The sequence below is a fragment of the Ipomoea nil genome, unplaced genomic scaffold (genome assembly GCF_001879475.1).
Source record: "Ipomoea nil cultivar Tokyo-kokei standard unplaced genomic scaffold, Asagao_1.1 scaffold1421, whole genome shotgun sequence".
Lineage (NCBI taxonomy): Eukaryota > Viridiplantae > Streptophyta > Magnoliopsida > Solanales > Convolvulaceae > Ipomoea > Ipomoea nil.
In genome coordinates, this window is record NW_017617849.1 from 6,675,644 (window position 1) to 6,697,897 (window position 22,254).

The 22,254-nt window shown below is 36.1% G+C and overlaps 3 protein-coding genes and 1 long non-coding RNA gene across 6 annotated transcripts; 1 reads left to right on the top strand and 3 right to left on the bottom strand.

The window, feature by feature from the left end:
- Positions 1-2,206: 2,206 nt before the first annotated feature.
- On the bottom strand, positions 2,207-3,542 carry LOC109188298 (LOB domain-containing protein 1-like). Its single transcript, XM_019338918.1, has 2 exons — positions 3,143-3,542; positions 2,207-2,895 (listed from the first exon to the last, which is right to left on the bottom strand). Exons 1-2 carry the CDS (start codon positions 3,434-3,436, stop codon positions 2,524-2,526), a joined length of 666 nt encoding a protein of 221 aa, XP_019194463.1. The 5' UTR covers positions 3,437-3,542; the 3' UTR covers positions 2,207-2,523.
- An 8,041-nt stretch (positions 3,543-11,583) lies between these two features.
- On the bottom strand, positions 11,584-16,189 carry LOC109188294 (pentatricopeptide repeat-containing protein At2g16880-like). 3 transcript variants are annotated; one of them, XM_019338914.1, is made up of 2 exons: positions 13,648-16,189; positions 11,584-12,388 (listed from the first exon to the last, which is right to left on the bottom strand). In XM_019338914.1, exon 1 carries the CDS (start codon positions 16,044-16,046, stop codon positions 13,710-13,712), a length of 2,337 nt encoding a protein of 778 aa, XP_019194459.1. In that variant the 5' UTR covers positions 16,047-16,189; the 3' UTR covers positions 11,584-12,388; positions 13,648-13,709. The 3 variants fall into 3 exon arrangements, with proteins under 3 accessions (XP_019194459.1, XP_019194458.1, XP_019194457.1); XM_019338913.1 differs by having other exon boundaries at positions 11,584-12,398; XM_019338912.1 differs by lacking the exon at positions 11,584-12,388 and adding an exon at positions 12,901-13,267.
- A 2,231-nt stretch (positions 16,190-18,420) lies between these two features.
- Positions 18,421-21,002, top strand: LOC109188295 (uncharacterized serine-rich protein C215.13-like). Its single transcript, XM_019338915.1, has 6 exons — positions 18,421-18,601; positions 18,729-18,914; positions 19,249-19,418; positions 19,498-19,711; positions 19,801-20,324; positions 20,418-21,002. Exons 1-6 carry the CDS (start codon positions 18,451-18,453, stop codon positions 20,982-20,984), a joined length of 1,812 nt encoding a protein of 603 aa, XP_019194460.1. The 5' UTR covers positions 18,421-18,450; the 3' UTR covers positions 20,985-21,002.
- Positions 21,003-21,088: 86 nt separating this feature from the next.
- On the bottom strand, positions 21,089-21,537 carry LOC109188299. The gene is made up of 2 exons (XR_002055378.1): positions 21,404-21,537; positions 21,089-21,275 (listed from the first exon to the last, which is right to left on the bottom strand). It is a non-coding gene; the product is annotated as an uncharacterized LOC109188299 (long non-coding RNA).
- Positions 21,538-22,254: the final 717 nt, after the last annotated feature.

A 22,254-nucleotide genomic window follows, 5' to 3' on the forward strand; every position in this document is an offset into this window, starting at 1 on the left:
TTTTCTTTTTTTTTTTTTAGGGGAAGTCATTTTCCGTTTGCATTAGTAAAGCAGCCAATGACCCGTCGTCGTCGCCGTCACCACCACCCCCACCACCTTCATTGTATATTTTAAATATTTAAAATTAAAAATAGTTATGCTCATTTTTCAGAAAATGAATTAAACACACCAACACAATTTTCTGGAACGCAACCAAACACTTGAAAGGAAAATATTTTCTGAAAAATGACTCATTTGTCGAAAGTCATTTTCTTGCTTTCCAAAGACACCCCAAATTAATAGTCTAATTATAGTTGACGTACTTGTTTAATATTAACAGTTCGGAATTTTATTTTTTTATTAATTCATTCGTTATGCGCAATGAACCGTCAAGCACTCATCAACTCTCAACTCAGACCAAAAACTTATATGATATTCGTGTAATTCCATATATATCATGCGATGTAGCGCAGTAAATGTTAGAATAATAGAATATTACATATACTAATTAAAATCTTGCTAAAATTATTTTTAATTATATCGCATTAATATAATCTAGAAAGAAATTGTTTCAGAGCTCAGCCTCCTTAGCTTGACTAAAACGTTTGTGGAAAATTTAGGGTTTAATTTAGGCAGCTTACTTAAATGGACATTTTGTCAACTGTTCTGGCAGATCATGACCTTGTTTATGTCTAGTTATAACTTATATGGGTTGTGAAGTTTGCAACATATATGCATGCAACCCTGCCTAAAACAATAGGAATTGTTATGTTTAATTTAGTCCAAAAGGCTGAACCCCAACCCTAAGGGCCCCCACGCTCCGACCCGACAGAGCATTTGGGAGGATGTAAATTATGGTAACTCAACTGAACATGAACCACGGAGGCTAGACTGGTGCTCACTGCGCACAAAGAACCCCCTCACTTTGAGAGGTTGTTCCCACACTGCCGTTGGTGAGATTCGATCTCTGGTCATTCTTCCAAAGTTTCACCTCTGTGATAATTTAGTCCAAAATTGAATCCACAATATGTATACGAAGGTGGGGATGCATCTGTTTGTCTCGCTGTAAAATATTATACAAAATTTAACTTGACCGTGTAAATTGTATTATTATACTTTTTAAATGGGCCCACAGGGAGCTTTGTTAACCTATAAAATGGGGAAGAAATGAAAGTCAATACAATTATCCAATTATCAATCAAGAAACTTGGTTAATACATAGAGGTCGGCTTCATTCTAACGACCCATAGTCATATATTTTCGTTGATTTCTGACTTTGACTTAGATTTTCTATTACCATAGATTATTAAACTATTTAATGTTAGCTTTAGTACGTCCCAAGTAGCCTTTAACGAGACGTTGTTTACCGTGCACGGCGCACGCTAGCTCAACTGAGATACATGCTTGTGATGAAATATAAAGTCGGAATTAATCGCTACATAGTTTTGGCTTAGTATAAACTTTAACTGACAATTGGTATTTGATGTACTGATCAGCTTGTCATACTTTAATTTACGAAAAAATTTACAAACGTTATTAAAAAGTGAAATTCGTCTTATGACATTCGTCTGTCAAGGATTATAAGAAAATAAACTGATATTAGGTTATCCATATAAGTAATCAGATTAAATTATGAAGACTAATAGACAACTCAAGCTTAAAATTTTATAATTAGTAATAAATTAATTGTCTAATTAACTTGACTAGAATTACTTCATATATAATTGATATTATAACAGCTGCGCCCATTGGAGAGCTTGTCGTGTTTTACATAATTCCCAAAGTGTTTGCGGACAAAAAGTAGTGATGATGTTTTGTATTTGCGCAGATATATTCCATCTTAGTACACGTGTCTCACACTGATGAACTTTTTCTTAAAAAAAAAAAAAAAAAAAAAAAAAACAACAAAGCAGACGACATTTCCTGAAACCTTTTACACGTATTAGGTGGTGTATACATGCTTGATCTGATCTAATAATCCTAATCAGAATCTTTTTCCATTTACACATGCACTGCCGTCTACTGTGGAGTCTGTCCTTTTCAGTTTCCTGCTTTTTCTTCTCTGCAAGTCAGTATAGAGCAGCATGGAAGTTGAACAACAAATTTGAAAGGGAGTACTATAATTTCTCAAGAAAGTCAACAGATATTATATATATTATACAAAAGCGGGATTTAAAGGGTGTGTAGTTAAATAATGCAAATTTTACTCGTACAAAAAAACAAAAACAAAACAAAAAAAGAAATATATTGTAATCTTTCAGTTGTTGATGGTAAAAATAGTATTCTTCATCAGTAATATATGTAGAAAATATTGTAATTAAATGGCATCAGCTGCTGCTTTGACTGCTTCAGTCATGGATGCATGCCCTCCGTTGATCATGACATTAAGATGGCTTTAGCCTCTCTAATGACGAAATTAAGTAAGTAAAATTTAATCCTTAGCTTCTCCATCGATCTCTCTGTAAATTATTGTTTTTTGCAAAAATATATATATATATTCTCCGATCCCTAGGCCTTCAATTCTGATCATCTGAACAGTCTTCTTCATCCCCAGAGCATTGGTTCCAGAATGTCCGATGAAAAACTGCAATCTTCTAGAAGGAAGCTGCTGCCGCTTTCGTACGACGACAGGTGTTCTTGTACCGGCGAGGAGAGGTTGTCGTGATGATGACGTTGTTGCTGCTGCGACGACGACGACGCCATTTGCATGCAGACTAGGGTTTTGAGGTTCGTGTTTTGGCACTGCAGATTCAAGATCTCCGCCTGCGCCTTAGCTAACTCCGCCTGCAGCTCGCTCATTTGCTTCTGCAGCTGGCAAATCGCCCCCGCGCAACCGTACACCGGATCTCTGATCCTCGCGCCCGCCTCGTACACCATGCTGTTCACTGCATCCGCTCTCTGATCCTCCGCCAGTTCCTGAAATATTAGGTATGAACGGGTTAAGCTGATAGTTGGACTGTACATTTATATTTTATATTATGCTGGAGAGAGTGAATAAATTAAGTTAAAATTAAAGTATCACATTTTGCAATTGGAATGTGGAAAAGAGAAGTTTAATTTGTCTGGTCTTTTCGTGTTAAATGGGAAGAGAATAAAGTATTAAAAAATGGAAAATTATGTTCCTTTAATTTGTCCATATATAAAAGATGAAATCCTTTATTACCTGTAGCATTTTGATGATGTTGCTGGCGCCAAAGACGCGGTGGGCGATGGTGAACTTGAGGGGGTCGGTAGGCGGGAAGTAGGGCGCCAACACGCACCGGTCGACGCATCTCCGCCGGAGAATCCTGCACGCGGCGCAGGGAGTGAGAATGACCGGCGGAGGGGACGGAGGAGCGGGGCTCGCCGGGGATCCAACACAGCCGCCGCCACTAACTGCGGAGGATGAGGGAGAAGAAGGGGAAGATGTCAGGTGTGAAGTGGTGGTGGTGGTTCTCTTATCAGTACTGTATCCCATTTCGGTGGTGGTGGTGGCCGGGAGCGGCTGAGGTGGTGGTGGGAATCTTGTGTGTGAAGAGTCCAAAGTCGCTGGTGGAGTTTGGAATATTATTGTGGATTTAGTCAGATGCGGTTGATATATATATAGGAAAGAAAATGTATACAGACTTTAGACGTCCACCATTGACGTCATGATAACGCTGCCCAACGTCATTATCGGGGCATAAATATTTAAAAATTAAAACTTATCCTCTTTATTTTTGCCCAATATAAAAGGAAAAAAAATTAAAATATATTTATGCCTAATATCAAGATTTATATTTGTCAACTAAAATAATATAATTAACTACTAACGTCTAATGTATATTAATGGAAAATAATATTAAAAAGAGATATAGTCTCAGAAAAATTGGTTGAGGAATTGATTTGGTAATTACAATATTTAATGTTAAACTAAAAATGTTATTAAATGAACAAATCTCTTTAGTTTTTAGCAAAGATAAGGTAGCTAGTGGATGGGTAGTCGAAAAGGTAGACTAATTTTTGTCAAAAGCTCAAAAGTTATATAAATTAAAAAATGAGAAAATGACACTTTTTCCCCCTATGTTATATACTTATAGCATTTTTCCCCCCTCAATTATTTAAGTGGCTCTTTTTCCCCCTGAAATGTTAAATGGACATATTTACCCTTAAAATAAATATTTCATTTATTTTTATTCTCCAATAAATTATTACTATAATTTGGTTCAAACCAGATACTATAGTAACCAAACCAAAATATTCCAATTACAATTTATAATCAAAACGCGATATTTAGAGTTTATTAAAATCGCGAATTGGAATGGCCGGTTCATGTTCCGAACTGAAAAAATAAAATACATTTATTGTTGAATTTAAACTATTTTAAAATAAAAAACAAAATTTTAAAATATAGACAGTTCAAAATCGCGAACGGGATCCGGAATCGCCGGTTCATGATCCAATTTTTTTTTTATTCTTAAATTTAATAAATTGAAATCCAAATATTGGGTTCTAGATCTGAATCATAACTGAAAACTTTTAATTCGATTGCTATAGTGTCTGGTTCAGTTCGAACCGAACCGTGGTAATAGCTACATATACGCAATAATTTGTTGGAGAAGTAAAATAAATAAAATGTTTACTTTAAGGGTAGAAATGTCAATTTAATATATTAGGGGGAAAAACCACCACTTTTAAAATAATTGAGGGGGCTAATGTGCTTACATAAATAATTGAGGGGGAAAAAGTGCTATAAGTATATAACATAGGGGGAAAAAGTGTCATTTTCCCTTAAAAAATTATTATTATTATTACAAAAATATATAACATTTTGAATCATCATTCTTTAAAATCAAGACTATTATTGACAACTATTAATTGTATAATTAAAAACAGTTGACAAAGCCGTCACTAAGCATTTACCTTAACTTCAATTGCCCATTAGTGATGATGGTTGACAAAACCATGGTTATTAAAACTATAGTGAAGTTATCTTACACACAAATTAAAGTCGAAATCGCTTGTCCCAAAGATTTTCACATTCAGGTTCCAACTGATCTTGTATGGTAAATCATGTTGACTCAGTGTTCTATTAGGATAGGAGGGCGGATGCTTAGTTCTTACGAGGAGTCAGCCCCACAAGAAGGTGAAACTCTCATATTGCAGTTACACTGTAAAGGCTACTCCTGAATATATCCTGATAGTGAAGTTATCTTAGTTGTATAATAATATTGACCGATTCTATCGTTAATTTTACTCACAAAAGGCAAAATTTCTATACTCCAAGTGCTTCCGCCCCAATCCTACATGGGAATAAAGGGGAATAAAGGTGATCTAACGATGATCGACAACGTTGTGAAGTCCAAAGAACATGACTAAGTTCCTTGATTAGTGCTAAAATAACAAGAAAAAATAGAAGCAATGCTCCAACGCGGCATTATATTCTTTGCTGGACCAATCAGAATATTACATGACGATGACCTGGCATGGCGCTGTGCATGGGTATCGAGAAAGAAGATTAATGGACGGTAGCTGCGCTGTCACCGGAATGTATAGCTGGGTCCGGTGCGGTGACGTGCCGACATTTTACCGGTGGAAATTGACTGTGTGTATATATTCCTCCATGGCTGTAACCACCGTTTACTAACTCAGTAGTGACGTGGCACTTGATTGAAAATGACTCTCACAAAACTAGCTCTGCCCAACCCCATTTTTCTTTTTGTTGTTAGCTACCCATAGGATTCGTGTCCAACGAGAATATGACTGTTATTTAACTACTTTTACACAGGTAGGACATTAATTAATTACATTGTATTAATTACATCCTAGCTTGTTATAAATACTCCATACATGTATAACCACAAATGTGAACAATTCAGATGCTAACTAATCTCTTCATAGTATGAGCTGCATTAAAATTAAACAACCCAAAATAGGTGACTAAATGAGTGGAGTCTGATTTTGTACTATAACGTTATGTATTCAATTATTGTCAACACTCTTCCGGTCAAACCTATTACACAACGACAATGTCTTTTAGAGTGATTTATATTATCCATATTCTTAATATTGTTTGCGGACTATTAAAAAAATATAAGGTTCAATCCCAACTCTTTAAGGTAATACATACTCTACTATTTTAATTTATATGATTTTATAAGAAAAAAGTTCGTATAATTGTATTGTACTATATTTATTAGTGCTATTTTGATTATTTTAAAATTAAGTTGATAATTTAATTGTCGAGGGCTTGGGGGTGAAATGTTGAATGATTAGTTGTGCATTATTTGTGTTGGAACGTTGAATGTAATTTGAGATTCAATTTTTATGAACAAGTCACAACTTATATATGATTTCTACTTGACTAATATATTGTCTTGATGTTTTCTAATTTTCAAAACTATAACGATATTCCATTTTCATGTGTTTTGTACTTGAACAAAAGTCCAGCTAATAATGTGTTTTATATTTGAACTGTTCTATACGTATTATTCAAATTATTCCAAATGTATGAATGTGTCCTCCATCTGCCACATATAACTCAGCTAGAGACATTTTGATAATTTCAACGAAAAGATACAAATTTGGCCCACTTTAGTGTAGTCAAACATATCTTGTTGTAGCTTAGAGGAGTTTTAGCTAGCCAAAGTTGTTGAAGAATTTTATCATATATATCCATCCCCTCCATTATTTGAGCTAGTTTGACTATAATTTCTACCACCCCTAAATATATATGTATCTAACACTCTAACATGACATGCTACGCTCAATTGAGTAAAAGAGACTTTGCATCAGGACTGAGCTAGCTGTATAGGTGATGCGTTATCACATGTAGGAGGAAAATTTGTGTGGATATCATATGATATGATTTTGAGGCTTATTAAACACGTGAAGTTCATATTATTGTTTGGTCTTGGTCTTCTCTAACGTTGTATATATAGTATATCTGAAAATTTGGTGTGTAATATTCAAACATTTTAACCTATTTGCGTAATGCAGTCACGTGGGAAACAAGTCTACGGGTACATGCGACGCATATAATTGGGCTGAACCATGCACCTAAGACAACACGTGATATGGTAATATATGAGACTTAGGAGTGTGTATGTGAAAATGTGCATTAATTATATTGATTGGGAACCTTAAATTCATGTCGGGTGCATTTAAGGATGATTCAAACCCTATAATTTGATGTAATGTTTTAGCGATTCAAGTATATTAAAGAAGTATTTATTGTGTGAGAATACATTTAGAATGAAGAAGTATTTTGAATGGTATGTAATCGAGACTCAATTGGATTGTCATATTTCACGAGATATATAATACCAGTTTAATGTGGAAAAGGATGAGTTTAATTCTTGGAAATACTCTTCCTGTCAATTAAGTCCTTTGCATTAAGTTTTTCTAGTTAGGATGATTTGCATCTTTTATGTGGTTTGTATGCTATTACATAAGAGTGGGGTTTACCTAAGCCCAGTACACACTCTCCGGTGGTGGTAGCAAATTTTTCTTGTCACAAAAAAATGTATTTGTTAATAATAAGCACTCAAGGTGAAGACGACGTCCGTGGTAGCCCATATTTAGGGCTGTTAACGAACCGAACATAAACGAACGGAGGTTGTTCGTGTTCGTTTGTTAAGGTTTTTGGAGTATTTGTGTTCATGTTCGTTTGTTAAGGTTTTTGAAAATCATGTTCGTGTTTGTTTGTTAAGCATTCATTAGTGTTTGTTAACGTTCGCGAACACGTTCATGAACCTGTTCGTTTACGTTCATAAACATGTTCGTGAATGCTTAATAACCATACATATGAACATGTTCATGATCAAAATTCCTTCGTGAACAATAAATAATATATGTACACGAAAAATAACCAAACAAGTAACACAACTACAAAAAGAATACAGACAAACATTAAACGAACACAAACAAACTTGTTCACGAACATTATTAAACGAATACTAAACGAGCTTGTTCGCGAACATTATTAAACAAACAAAAACGAGCTTGTTCACGATCTCTTAGCAAACGAGCTTACAATTGTTCAGACTCTGTTCGTTTATAAATCAAACTCTAAATTTTGTTTGTTAATGTTAGTTTATCTTAATAAACGAACGCTTACTGAACACGAACACGAGTGATTTACCGAAAGCTCTGTTCGCTAACACCCCTACCCATATTGTGTGCTCTTTTCGTCAACGAGCTTGAGAACACCAAGTGCATGCCTACCAAAACTTTACAAAACCCTAACTCTATCATAAAAGTTAAGTCAAGAGTAAAAATTTGGTCCACATTGAACACCACTCATTCTCTCATTTCTAAAGGAACTAATGTGACAAATCACACCAGAGAAGTAAATCATATCAAGAAGACCCGATGTGAAGAGCTTGACTGAGAGAGTGTTAACAATAATAAAACGTGATCATAACTTTTAGGAAAATATTATGTACTTTCACTTTTTATTCCAACTTTTACTCTCATACACAAAATCTTAATGTAAACACTTGTATTGAGACTCACATGAAAAAAAATAGCTTATCAGAGCCGGCCACATCAGGAAATAAAATTGAAAGAGTAAGATTTAAAAGTACATGTAGTAGAACTCTAACTTTTTGGTACAAGAGTCATGTTATTCACTCACTCCATCGTTACTTTTGGGGCCAACATGTACACTTGTTTATTATTATTAAGATTGATGCATGCATGGCGTTCTTATTAGACATCTACTATCGATCTTAACCGTTCCCTATATATTTTAGAAGCTATATGAGCCTATGACTGGAAATATCCAAATTCTATGCATGCATGATTGTATAGAGCAGTTAGGTTTTGTTCTTACTTTATCACACCACACATTCAAAATGCACCGAACATCATTGGACTTTGATTATATTATTATCCCATAAAACATTAGAATCCCATAGTGTCATTCCTTAATTAGTCAATTAATATAATGCATTTCTCAACGACCTTAATTGCTTAGTGGGTTAAACTTGATGTCAGAAATCCACTAGGTAGTTTCAAGCTAGGAAAAATGATTACTTAATTATTGCTTCATTATATTTCTCATGAATGACCTTGTCAAAAGTTAGTTCAAAGTTGAAATTACTTTAAATTAATGATTCTAACTTTTATACGAGGTAATTTTATTCTTATTCAGAAAAACTCTCCCTGCAAAATTTTTTTAACATGACATAATATCTTTTATCACAATTGAAAATTCAACCTTATAGTTGCATTAGTAAGCTAAATTACTTACCAATGTCTCATCAAAATTCATTAATGGTGGAGAGTTTTAATAATAAAAAAATATTTGATTAATTTTATAATTATTATAAATTTTTAATTTTATAATATTTATAAAATTAACCCACTCATTTTCTTTTATTTTTCAACAACGAACCATCAATCGTTGATTTATCCAAACGGATGAATTATATCCGTCCTCATTTTTTATATGGTATGTTTTGTCAAACGCGTCCCAAACTTCCTACTCTAGATTCCAAGCCACACCCAGCCTTTATGGCACGTGACCTGGATCCCGCCACGACCTAAATTTTTTATGTATATATAATATAATTTTATATATTTAAATTCACCATACAATGTAGACCCTAGTTCACGATATATTTTGCCATCATTCTTCGACACGTTTGGTTGGACTTATGAGAAAGAAGTCATATACGCGTGGACCAGTGAGTATTCAAGGAAAGCATCCCAAAGAGATAGAAATTTATATATGGTGGGTGGGGCATGCAATGGTCTTCGATCTTCCTCTCTTTTTTTTTTTCTTTTTTTTTTTTTTTTTTTTTTTCTGAACTCCTCCATGATTGAGCAAAATTTCTTAGTAAATCCATATATGGCTGACATGCGACATTAGCGTGGTATTAAAAGTAAATTAATCACGCAAGAGTTGAAAATTGGTGCAAGGGCAGAATGTTTTAAGACTCCAACGTTAAATAATTCTACCTTTGACCAGGTCTGTTTAGAATAACCTGGTTATTACATGCAATTAAAAGGTAGATTTGTGGATTGTAAGGTAGAATAGATAATTTTAAGATTGATTATGGAGGCAACCCATCTCACCAAAAAAAAAAATGGAGGCAACCCATCCAAGTTAATTAAGTTGTCAAATTGGTAACTGCAATGTTATAATAAGTTTGATTCTCCGTGAGAGCGGTCTATTGGCTTATGAATTACGTCTGAAAATGACTTTTGAAATATGGAATTAGAAAGTAATTGTTTGGTAATCTATAGCATCATATAAAAACAAATAAAACTCCAATCCTTCTGGAAAGAGAGCACTACAGTCAAGAATTAATGTCAAAGAAACAGAAGATTGTGCAAGACTGGTTAGAATGTTAGATAACTTACAAAAGCCATGAGAGGCACAAGTATGACTTTTGGTAAACTGCAGCAGATCAAACAAGACATTTTAGTCAGCATCTTTGAACATGTTCTTCATTGAAACCATATTAGCAAGAAAAAAAAATTGAATAAAATAATTCCGGGTTGAAACGATACATGCATCACATTAATTGAACTAAACTCTGAACAATATGAAAGAATATTTGACTATTTATCTTCTCCCAAAAGGTTGATTCCCAACCACAAGGGCCCCAACACCCGGCCGCCGGCCCGACAGAGTATTTAAGAGCTGAGGATGTAAATTAGGTGACTCAATGGTTCAGCAGACATGGCTAAATGTCAGTGCGCACAAAGGATCTGCTCGCTACACTTTGGGCATAGTGTCAAACATTAATATCTTCTTTCAAATACTGTCTACTGAACCATTAAGGGCGAGCAATATTTAAGTATTTATCGATGTAACGGAAAGTGGTGGAAAGCCCCTCCAAAATGGTAGTTGTCCCATCCAAACTGGCTTCCATAAATGGTGATGAGCTCAAGCAATGATGTGTGCGCTCCACCGTTCACAACATACTTTATTCTCCACACGGTTTCGTACCAATGCTAGATTGATTGGACCCCCTTCATCTACTTGGCAATTGCCATTTTCTTTCTAAGAGAATATATATAGCTATCATAATGTCCATCTTAACCTTCTGTTAAGCATCATTACACACTTTACTCATCCACCCCATTCTTCTTAATTTAATAACGAATTTTTAGTGTCAATCAAAACTGATATCTTTTATGCTTGATATGTACGATCAAAACTGATATCTTTTATGCTTGATATATACGATCAAAACTGATAACTTTTATACTTGATATATACGATTACACACAGTATGTTAATGAAATAAAATTGCACCTATAACTTTTGACATAGTGATAAACAATTAATCCTGAAAATTAGTTTCAAAGCAAGTCATCCTGACAATTACTATATTATATTGTATTTTGGAGGTGAAATGATATTTGTTTGAAAAGAAGGGCAAAGAAAGGAAAAAGGATGATTAGCTTAAGGTATCCAAGAATGGTGATTTGATCTTCAAGAATGACTTTTTTGAGTCTCAAGATATGATTTCTTTATTGTTGGGCATGAAGAGACATTTACATTTGAACTTACAATAATCATGCTTTGTTTAATTGATTTGAGGAACCTGTCATCCTGCCAAAAATTTCAAGACCACAACTATGATTAATTACATTAAACAAAAGTTTATCCCAACCAAATCTTTGAAATTCAGTCCAGAAAAATATAGTATATTTTGCAGGCAAATACCCACTATTGTATTTGAAAATGTAATAATGTAAGTATGACCAACTCAACATCCTAACAAGTCTAACAGATATATGATTATATTATACAAAGATACTACACACAGATACATACAAGTTGAACAGAAACTAATGGAACATATATTATATGTGTGAGGATTCTAGATGTCTGCAATAAGTCCACACATATATATAAATATCTATATTGTGATGATCTATGACAGAATATGAAAATGCTTGGAACTGTAATGGAGGTCAATTACTGTAGGGTTGGATACCACTTCTCCTACTCCAACATGTGAGGCTGTCATGTATGTATGTATATACATTCAGATCCCTTCATCTTCTTGGTTTCATACACAACCTAGGTTTCTCAAACAGAAGCAAAAACATGGCAGCTTTTGATCAGAGTCAACTAGATTAATCAAAGACTGCTGTAATGGATAATGGTTTATGCATGGTTAGTTTAATCAGGATATGCTCGTATTAATTATGTAATCATCTTTGAAATGTGTACACAAAATATAGTAAGCAGAATGCGGCATTTAATAATGGTTGGGTCAGAAACTGTAGCATAGCACAATGGAGACAAGTATACTTAATGAAATTAATAATCACAACAATGGAATAAAAATGGCGACTTTATGTAGCAGGTGTCACTTCCCTTTTGACACAGTCTTAGAGGCTCCATAGTCCATACTCATCTCTTGCAAACTGCTTTTCTCACCTTACAATACCCATGGAATGTGCACTGTAAGAAACTTCAGACCTGAAATTCACTATACCAGTAAAGAATTGATATCATGGTTAGGCTTAAGCAAGAAATTGAACTTCTAATCAGGGTTAAGTTTCTACAAACACAAACAGATCATAATCGAGGTTATGCAAATGTCTAGTGTTCATTACAGGACAGTTATACATTCTGCATTTAGGAGGCTGAAGAGCAACTTCGGTACAAGGCATAAATCGCACTTTCTCATCCATCTTAAGTCATCAGTTCACCATCTTGGGGCCCATTCCTATCATATCTTTAATGCTGTTGATAATTCAGTATTAAATACACTAGTGATTCAGTATTCCAGTTCTTATTGTGTAACCAGACAAGCCAAAAAAGTCAATTCAGTTGCATTTTCATTTTACCATTTCTTCTCTCTCTCTGTTAGAGTGTCGGACCAATGGATTATAGATTTGTAGTTGACCAGATATGGGTGAAGAGAATGTCCACAGAAGAAAAAAAAAAAATTATGAAGTAGAAATAAACCTGTTCAGAGCTTGGAAGAGTGGTCCTCAAAATAATGTTTAATTTAAATCTATCTTCACAAAATTCTTCTTTCTATATACCCAAAAGAAAACTACAAGAAGGATGTTATTCTACAAATTTCTTGAGATGGCAATGAAGAAATAGATGCAACACACATATATCCACTTTACGCTTTATGCATGACATATTACACAGTTCATTGAACTAATTTAGAACACAGAACTTTCCTCTCCTAGGCAATAGGCATTAGGCGGTTGCTTGTCACCTTTTGCATCTTTCTTTAGCTTCCATATTCACAAGTCAGTCGATAAAATTAGTACTGCAACAGAGTTGAGCAGTGACTTTTTGCAATTAGTTGAGCAGTGACTTTTTGAAACTAGTTGAGCTCTGCACACAACTTCTTATCAAAATACAATATTTAGTTGTACACTGAAGATTTCACAATAAAAAATTTATTTAAAAAAATACAAACAAACTCTCCATTTTCCGCTACAAAAATTTCATTTTGCAGTCTCTGAAGTCATCATATATTGATATATACACAACAATTCCCATCAGAATATGTTTGAGAACATCTACTCCACTATTTGAATACATTGTCGTCTGTATCTGACTCAATTAAATTGCACCACATAGCTTATGACAAGAGATGTGGCGGTGATGCTAATACACGATACTGTCATTCATCTCCTTGGAAGTACGTGATGAAAATTCAAATGAGTTTTCTTAAATTTCAGGAAATAAATAAATAAATAAATTATATGTACCTAGGCTCCTTTCTCCCATTTCAGTTAATCACCGAGTGTAGCCAACAAGCAGCATATCAAGTTCACCTTGCTTTGGAGATACTTTTTCTCCTCTTGATGAGTCCATACATTAAAGTGATATAGGTAGACTTTGGTATGAAAACACCCTTCTGAGTAAGTTCTCCAAAGATATGCATTGCATCCTTAAATCTCCCTTGAGCACAAAGCTCATTAATCTCTTCTGACTGAGCAATAGAGCTCATGTCCTGTTCCACTGAGGACTCACCCCCGATGTCTTCTTCCCCCTTATTCATTCCAATGGACTCACTAGATGATATTCTCATCTCAACCATTTTTGAAGTGAACTCTTCTGCTTCTCTAATCCTTCCAACGTTAGTAAGTGCTTCAACAATGGCATTGTAAGTGTAACTATCTGGCCCTAGTTTCTTCAATTCCATTTCAGCAGCAAGGCCTAGAGCATCCTCTAGCCTTCCGTTCTTACATAAGGCTGTTATCAGCGTATTGTAGGTTACTGCATCAAGCTGTTTCCCTTTATCAATCCATGTATTGAAGAGACTAATGGCTTTTTCAATCATTCCTTCCCTGCAAAGTCCAAGAAGAAGAATGTTGCATGTATAGATATCAGGTTTGACTGAATTCTCAACCATTTTGTTGTGAAATTGAAATGCTTTCCTAACATTCCCCTCCCAGCAGTATCCATGAATAATCGTGTTGTATGTTATCTCATCAGGAATTAACCCATTCTCCAAAAGTTCATTGAACATAGTTATAGCTTGCTCAGTTTTGCCTGATTTACAGAGCCCTCCAATTAGAGAATTATATGTGACAATACTAGGAATGATCTCTTTCGCTTTCATCTCACCCCAAAGCTTAAGAGCTCCGTCTACATTTCCATCCTTGAAGTAGCCAACAATCAGACTGCCATAGCTTACTTCATCAACAATATAGCCACGTTTAGTGGCACTAGTCAGCAACTCATAAGCCTTACTAAGATTCTTTTCCTGACAAAGTGTGTTCAGGACTGTGTTTAGTGTTACAGTCTCCATTTTCAATCCTTTTTCTCCAATTGTGTTGATTATTTTAAATGCCTCGGCAAGATTTCCCCTTTTAGAAAACCCACTAATCAAAGTATTGTATGAAACACAGTCAGGACAATATCCATTCTCCTCCATCTTCCGAACAGTTTCAGTAGCATCATTCATCCTCCCTTCCTTGCAATACCATTTGATCAATATGTTATAAGTAACCTCATTAGGTCTCAAACCATTTTCACTCATTTCATCAAGTAAGCTAAAGGCCTCTGAACTCATTCCACTATCAAAACACCCATTTATCAATGTATTATAAGTTACCACATCAGGTAACAACTTCAACCCTTTCATTTCATCCTGAAGCCTAAACGCCTCGTCAATCTTTCCTGCATTACAAAGCCCATTAATCAACATGTTATAGGTCCAAACATCAGGCAAGGTATTGCTACGTGTCATCAGCTCAATAACCTCAGCAGCATCCTTCAACAACCCAATTCTACAATACCCGCTCACCAAAATGTTGTAAGTGTTCTTATTTGGAAGAAGCCCCTTGTTCTTCATATTCAGTAGTAATTCACGGATCTCTTTTAATCTACCCTTCTTGCTCAATCCGTCCAAAACAGTATTATAGCTTACATTATCTGGTCTGCACCCAAATTCCTCCATCTTATACAACAATTTAATTGCATCATTAAACTTGTTCTTTAAACAATGCCCATTAATCAAAATGTTATAACTCATAGTATTTGGAGCTAAACCAAGCTTAACTGCATCATCCAGCAATTCTTTACAGAAATTTACAGAGTGGGCAGAAGGGTACTTTACCAGCGCAATGAGGAGAGTGTTGAGAGTAAGCAGGTTGGGGCGCAGACCATGACGCCTCATTTTCTTGAAAACCTGCAGAGCGAGGTGAGGGCATCGGCAGTGGCAGTAAGCGCCGATGGCAGTGTCCAATAGGGCCTTGGAGGGCTTCGGAAGCGGCGGAGATGGGCGGAGAAGGTGGCGGTGGAGCTCATTCTTGGGTTGATCGGAAGGGATGAAGTTAACGAGGAGCGACTTGGCGTCAGAGAATTTGCTTTTGGAGAGGAGGGATGAGAGGAGATGGAGAAGTGATGGGAGAGGGTTAGCGGAGAAGGAGGGGACATTGGAGTGGGCCCACCTGAAGAAAGAGAGGAGAGTTTGAGGGGAAGAAGACAGAGCTCCGGAGGAGAAGACGGAGTGGATGACCGGCGGCGTGAGGTGGGGAAGGTATGGATTGAGGGAGTCATGGCGAAATAGCGGTTTGGAGGAGGAGGAGGCGAGTAGAGCGATGATTGTTTGACTCAGTTGGGTAGGGTTTAATGGAGGTTTTGGTGAGATTGAGCTCATTTCTGTCTTTTTTCTGTTTTAGGGTTTGAGGGTTTCATACAGAAGGCTGACCTTGTGAATCGGAAGAGAAGCGGAGAGGTCAGAGGCGATGGAAGTTGAGCTGCACTGCAACCCTAGCTCACCAGTTAGTTCTTTTTAGATGGTTGAGCTTCATAGTTAAACGGATGAATATCAGAAACAATAAAATGAAAATGTGTACTGCACATATCTAATATCTTGGCGGAACAAAAAATAAGTTATTTTGAAATGCAGCTCTGTTGGGGCGTAGCGAATCCTTTGAGATTGGGATTCAACTTTTTGTGAGAAGAAAATAAATTATTGACTTATAATATTTGAACGTAGCTCGATCTCATGACCTTCCATATGAGAGAGGTCTACATGTCATCCGAACAAAAATACTTGGAAGGTTTCGTGCCAGAAGAAGAATAATGAAGTTTATAAATTAAGGGTGGGAATAAGTCAGGCCCCTTCTAGGGCATAAGGCCCGGCCTACTTAAGGCCTACATAGATTTGATTTGTTTAATAAAATGGATGATCAGGTTTAGTTTATTTTGAAATCTATTAAACTAAAATATGTCAGGTCTATTTATACAAAGTTCGGCCTTCAGACTTACAGACCTAGCCTATTTACACACATATATATAATTTATTTGTAATATTAAGTTAGTATATATTTTATTTTTTTTAAGAATTTAATTGTTTGTTTTATAACTTTCGATAGTCAATGACTAACATTATCATTGAAATAATAATATAAATATAGAGAGAATAAATATATTTGTATTAATGAATTTTGCTTATCATTTTCCGTATATGAAGGGATATTGAATATTGTTTATCCGCATATTGGGAGTCATTATTATTTTGGGAATAGAGAAGCTCAATTTGTTTTATATAATTAGTAACCGGCCTAGTCCTACGGTCCAAATCTCCCGCCCGAGGCAAATTATATCGTGCACCGTGGTGTATAATTGATTATGTACCACGCATTAAAACGACGTTATTTTGTTAAATAAAAAGAAAAAGTATTTGTTTTCCGCCGTTCCGCACCCTTCCGCAAAAAAAGTAACTATATTATTCAGTTTCATTTTGTATAAACTGCAATTTCAGTTCAACACAATTACAGTTTCATTTCGATATAACTACAGTTTCATTCGATATTTATATACTCAAATATGTGAAAATGTTATTTAATTTTATTTTATATACACTATATCTTTATTAAAACACAACTATATAATTATTTTGATATAATTACAACTTCATTGTACAATATACACTCAAATATGTGAAATGTTATTCAGTTTCATTTCACTACACCTACAGTATAATTTTGATATAAGTGCAGTTTCATTTGATAATATAAAAATAATATGTGAGGCAGTGACGGTTTAGATGTACTATAGTATCAGTTGGTGTTTAATACACCAAGCATGCAGACTCTGTTAACGGTAACAGCGGGTCGTTTCTTTACATAAAGAAACGGTGCCGTATGCACCGTGGTCTACAATATAACGACTGCCAGCCCGATCGGTCAGCTCGATATGCATATCCATCATTAATCTATGGATTATAAAGATTGGAACTTTGATTAATTAATTAATTTATTTATTTATTTATTTTTTTGGATCAGAAGGGGAACCCTAGTGTTAGAAAAACTCAGCACCTCACATCCTAGAAGCAGGTGTTCTCAGAAACTCAGCACCTCTCATCATCAGTCATGGCCTGTTGGACATAACGAGGGGGAGCTCAACAGTCGATCCAACTATTGGAGCAATGGGTTGTTTGTTTCCTGACGATGTCAGTTGCTTTATTTTGTTCATGGAACACATGTCGAAGAGTCACTGTTCAGTTTTTACTCAACGATTTTCTACAACTCTCAATGACACTCTTGATTGGCTCTCTTGGAATTGTCTTTCTTGAATTAGTTGAATCCAATCAACTTGTAGTTACCAAAACATCAAGTCGACTATCTTAATGTGAGAAAAATCTTTGTTTTCAAACTCATATTTTGATCATCAGAAATTGATACTAATTAATGATACGATTTACAGCTTTAATGCATATTTTGAATATCAAATTTGGTAGTAGAGTCAGGTCAGATGCTAGGTTTAATGTATAGTTCAATTATTAATTTCAGTAGTAAATTCATATCAAATATGAGATTTTAGTTGAGACAAAATATAACGGAGCGGGCCGCATTCATGCGATGCAATCAACGTTTACACAATCAAATACCCTTCAAGAATTCAGGGACGTTCCAAATCTGTATTCCATTAATGCAATCAGATCACTGTAATCAGTTACAGAGTATATTTTCATCATAAATTTATTGAATATTCAAAATTTCCCTTCCTTCATTTTAAGGGCGTCTCTCAGTTGAGGGTGATGTTATTCTGCAAAAATGCAATTCGAAACGAAGAAGAAGAAGAAGAAGACGAGTTTCAGTTACAACGTTGTGGGTGAAAAGCTGAAGCTGATTGATATATCTTCAGAGGACGATTTCCTTATCGATTCCCCTTTGTTTGATTCTCTTGAAGACCTTCGACTTTCAGGTTCATTTTGCTTTCTTGTCGGATGATCTATGAAGCCCAGTTCGCCAATTTGTTGCTTTTCCAATAAGTATATGACATTTGCTAGAAAGTTTGGTGATTTATACCTTTATTGTCAATCATTTTGCAGTAACGTGGGATAATAGTAAGGAGAATGAGGGTTCTAAGGTTTCAGGCAATGGAACTTCTTCCAGGAGCAGTGTTGCAGAAGAACTGTTGCAGAGGCAACAGAACAAGCTTTCATCAATGGAGTCTGGAAGACCTAGTTACTTGCGTAAAAGTTTGGCGTGGGATAAGGCTTTCTTCACCAATGCCGGTACAAATTAGCAATTCATTTCAAAAATAAAAATAAAAATAGGGACAACCCAACCAAGCTGGTCAGACTAATGACTTGTTAACTACAATATTACTAGTTGCTCTTTAACTAGAGCAACATATTGACCTTCTTAGTTTGAGCCGATCAACTATGGGTAACATAAGTTGATTTATCTCATGTTCTTTTATCGATTAGGGTGACAAGACGTGATTTATTTGGTGCACATTCTTGAGTAGTGGCTACCGATTTCCCTTAGACACCCAAATTAGCAATTCAATAACCCAGATTATATTTCTTGCTGATTAGTGATTACTAACACTCTGGGCATTCACAGGTGTCTTAGATGCTGATGAATTATCACTCATAAGCAATGGAGCCTGTCAGCTGCCTGAAACTCAACAAGATGTCCGTGAAAGAAGACCAGAAGGCAGTTCAAATGATGATCATCTCTCAGTTAACACCATTTTATCCTCCAAGGAAGATGGAATCAGTTCTGGGAATATGGTATGTCAAACTGATGGTGACTTGGGCATCTTTTAAAATTTCTTGAAGATGAGAACTCTTGCTTTAATTTGGTTTTCAGATCAAGTCTGCAGCAGCTTCCAAAAAGGATCCAATCAATATTCCAAGATTGGAGAGAACTAAAACCAAGATTAATGGAGAGCTCAACTTGCAGTCGCTCAAGCCGCCTAAGGTATTGACGACAAAGATGAAAAATGGTTCTTCTGGGCACAGGAAAACAGGTTCAGTGGGTGGTTTCCAGGCCAAAATGCAAGAATCGAAGACAGCTAGAACTGGTAAGAACTAAAAAGCCGCATCTGCAGAAGCTTTTGTTGTTAAATGCATTAGTTTCTGGTTTTTTAAATGGTTTGAATTTCTTTTACAGCACAAGCTTTGTTGGCTCCAAAGAAATGTGGTTCTGGGACTGGGACTGGGAGTTCATGCAGTACAGTTCGATTTTCATCATCAACTCCAACAGTTTTTGCGTCTGTTTCTTCCATACCCAAACGTGATTCGTCCACAAAAGCTTCTTCTTCTTCTTCTTCTTCTTCAACCATTCTGAAAAACAGGGCAGGATCCAGAAAGACTAAACTCTCTACCTCTGTTTCAACCTCACTTGGAAGTACACATCTGAAAAATCTCATCAGTTTCTCAATCCCAAACAAACCTCGATACAAATCTCCTCCTGCAAGCTCCTCCACCAAGGCTGCAGTGGCGTCTCCCATTGATGGCACTCCAAAAGCTTCTGACTTGAGCAGCCTGCAAACTCCAAAACGCTTCATTTCTCAGGAAACAATATCCACACCGAGTCAACTCGGTGAACAAGCAGTATTGGGACCTGCTGCTTCTTCTGCAGGGAAACCTTCCAGTCTTCGTCTGCCATCTCCAAAGATTGGCTTCTTTGATGAGGTATTTAAGTTTCTACTTCAACTAAACAAATGTTTCATTCCAATTAAAAAATCACAGTAAAACTACAAATTTATTATGGTAAATATATTGCAGGTGAGGCCAAAAGCAAGTAGAGTGTTGAAGTTTGAAATAGGACAGGCAAGCAAAGGGTGTGCAGAAGAAGGCAAATCTGCAGGGAAAGCTCTGAAGCCACAAGCAGCTAAAACTCCTGTCGGAAACGGTAAACTGAAGAATGTTTCAACTCCTCGTCGTCAGCTCCGAAGTTGTGCATCTTTCAGGCTAGCAAGTTCTTCATTTCTCCCTGAAAACTCTCCGGAGTGTGACCGTGAAATCTTCTGCAAGTCAAGAAAAGTGGGCGCCGCCGGGGAACACGAAAGGAGAAGCGTGGAGGTGGTCGGAAGTGGCGCCGTTAAATCAAGAAAGAAAAGGGCAGGAGGAGAAGTCGGCGATTTAAGCAGGCGGTTGGAGCTCATTGATTTATGGGATGACCTAAAGATAGACTGTCAATGGCGGCAACAGCCTCACGGTGAAAAATCTACATCTCCTTTCTGTTCAAGAACTCCCCTTGCAGATAAAACTCGTCTCTGCAACGTAGTGGAGACGAAGAAGCCTCCATCTTTCCCTTCTTCATCACAAAACACTGATAAAGAGAACATCTGAGCTCTCTCATCTCATCTGTGGATATATTATTCATCACACAATATAATTTTAGTTATGGTTTTTTGCTTTTAATTTGTTTGTGGATTTGGAATTCCAAACTCTTGATCTAATTTCGATCATTATTATTAAGATTAATGAGAACAAGAATCCATATGATGATTAATTACAAGAATTCATTCATCATCAAAGTGTAAGTAGCTAATTAAGCTAGACAACCAAGACATAAATAGCGTATATAATGCCGGGTATGTATCCCAGAATGGTTAGCAGCAAAGCAATCCAGAACTCCACCTGCAAATCCCACATAACAAAACAACAACGTAAGACATCTCGATCAACTGCAGCCATATATATATATATATATATATATATATGATGATTCAGTAAGAGACAGAGAGAGAGAGAGAGAGAGTAGTTACTCCACAGCCATAGCGAAGGAAGACACCAACTGGAGGAAGGAGAATTGCGAGTAAGATTTCAACGAATGTTTCTGAACCCATTATTTCTCTTTCAATTCGATTGATCTATCTTAATTGGAATCTTAGACTACAATATCCCTTATCAACTGCATGTATATTAATAAATAGTGGCAGTGGCAAGGGCGATGTGCCAGGTGTGCAGGAGGGAAGACGACACGTGGAAGGAGTTAAAACACGTGGCACTCCCACCACATATACACATGTAATGTGTCCCTGTCAATCATCATCATCATCCTTCAAAACTTCACCTTCACCTGCGAGCCCATCTGGATGGCTTTGAGATCAGATCACCATATCTCCTTTCGGCCCAAAGTTTCAATTTATATTATAAAAAAAAAAAAAAGAAAAAAAAGAAAAAGGACACATTATATTGTAAGATGCCTCGAATGATACGAAGTAAACGGTACATATATATTCCGTAAATCCGTAATGTTTACGATGATGCAAGTGGCACATAGACTAAAATTAAAACTAGGGTTTGATATGATAGATGGCACATGGTTTTGGTGCATGCATGAATGCATCATATATGCCTTCAGTTTTTGCTCCCCGACACAATCTCGCTTCCACCCTGCTCCATTCCTGCCACCTTTCATTATCAATGGAATAATTACAGGTGGATCTGGGACGAACCGGACCCGAGGTACTAAACCCGGGCAAGCGATCTACGAGGAGCCTGCACCCTTCTTGGGGTCGGCCATCCGCGCTCGGCCGCTATGCAGGGCCGTATTTTAAGTTTTGGTGGCCCTGTTCTAGTAAATAAATGTGGCCCTACCAAAATCATAATTTTT

Excerpts from the sequence above, each read along its gene's own strand:
- LOC109188298 (XM_019338918.1), bottom strand. The coding sequence starts at position 3,436 with ATGGGATACAGTACTGATAAGAGAACCACCACCACCACTTCACACCTG. Across the intron at positions 2,896-3,142 it reads ACATCATCAAAATGCTACAG|GAACTGGCGGAGGATCAGAG; the intron begins GTAATAAAGGAT and ends CTAATATTTCAG.
- LOC109188294 (XM_019338914.1), bottom strand. The coding sequence starts at position 16,046 with ATGAGCTCAATCTCACCAAAACCTCCATTAAACCCTACCCAACTGAGT.
- LOC109188295 (XM_019338915.1), top strand. The coding sequence starts at position 18,451 with ATGCAATTCGAAACGAAGAAGAAGAAGAAGAAGACGAGTTTCAGTTAC. Across the intron at positions 18,915-19,248 it reads GGCTTTCTTCACCAATGCCG|GTGTCTTAGATGCTGATGAA; the intron begins GTACAAATTAGC and ends GGGCATTCACAG. Across the intron at positions 20,325-20,417 it reads AGATTGGCTTCTTTGATGAG|GTGAGGCCAAAAGCAAGTAG; the intron begins GTATTTAAGTTT and ends AATATATTGCAG.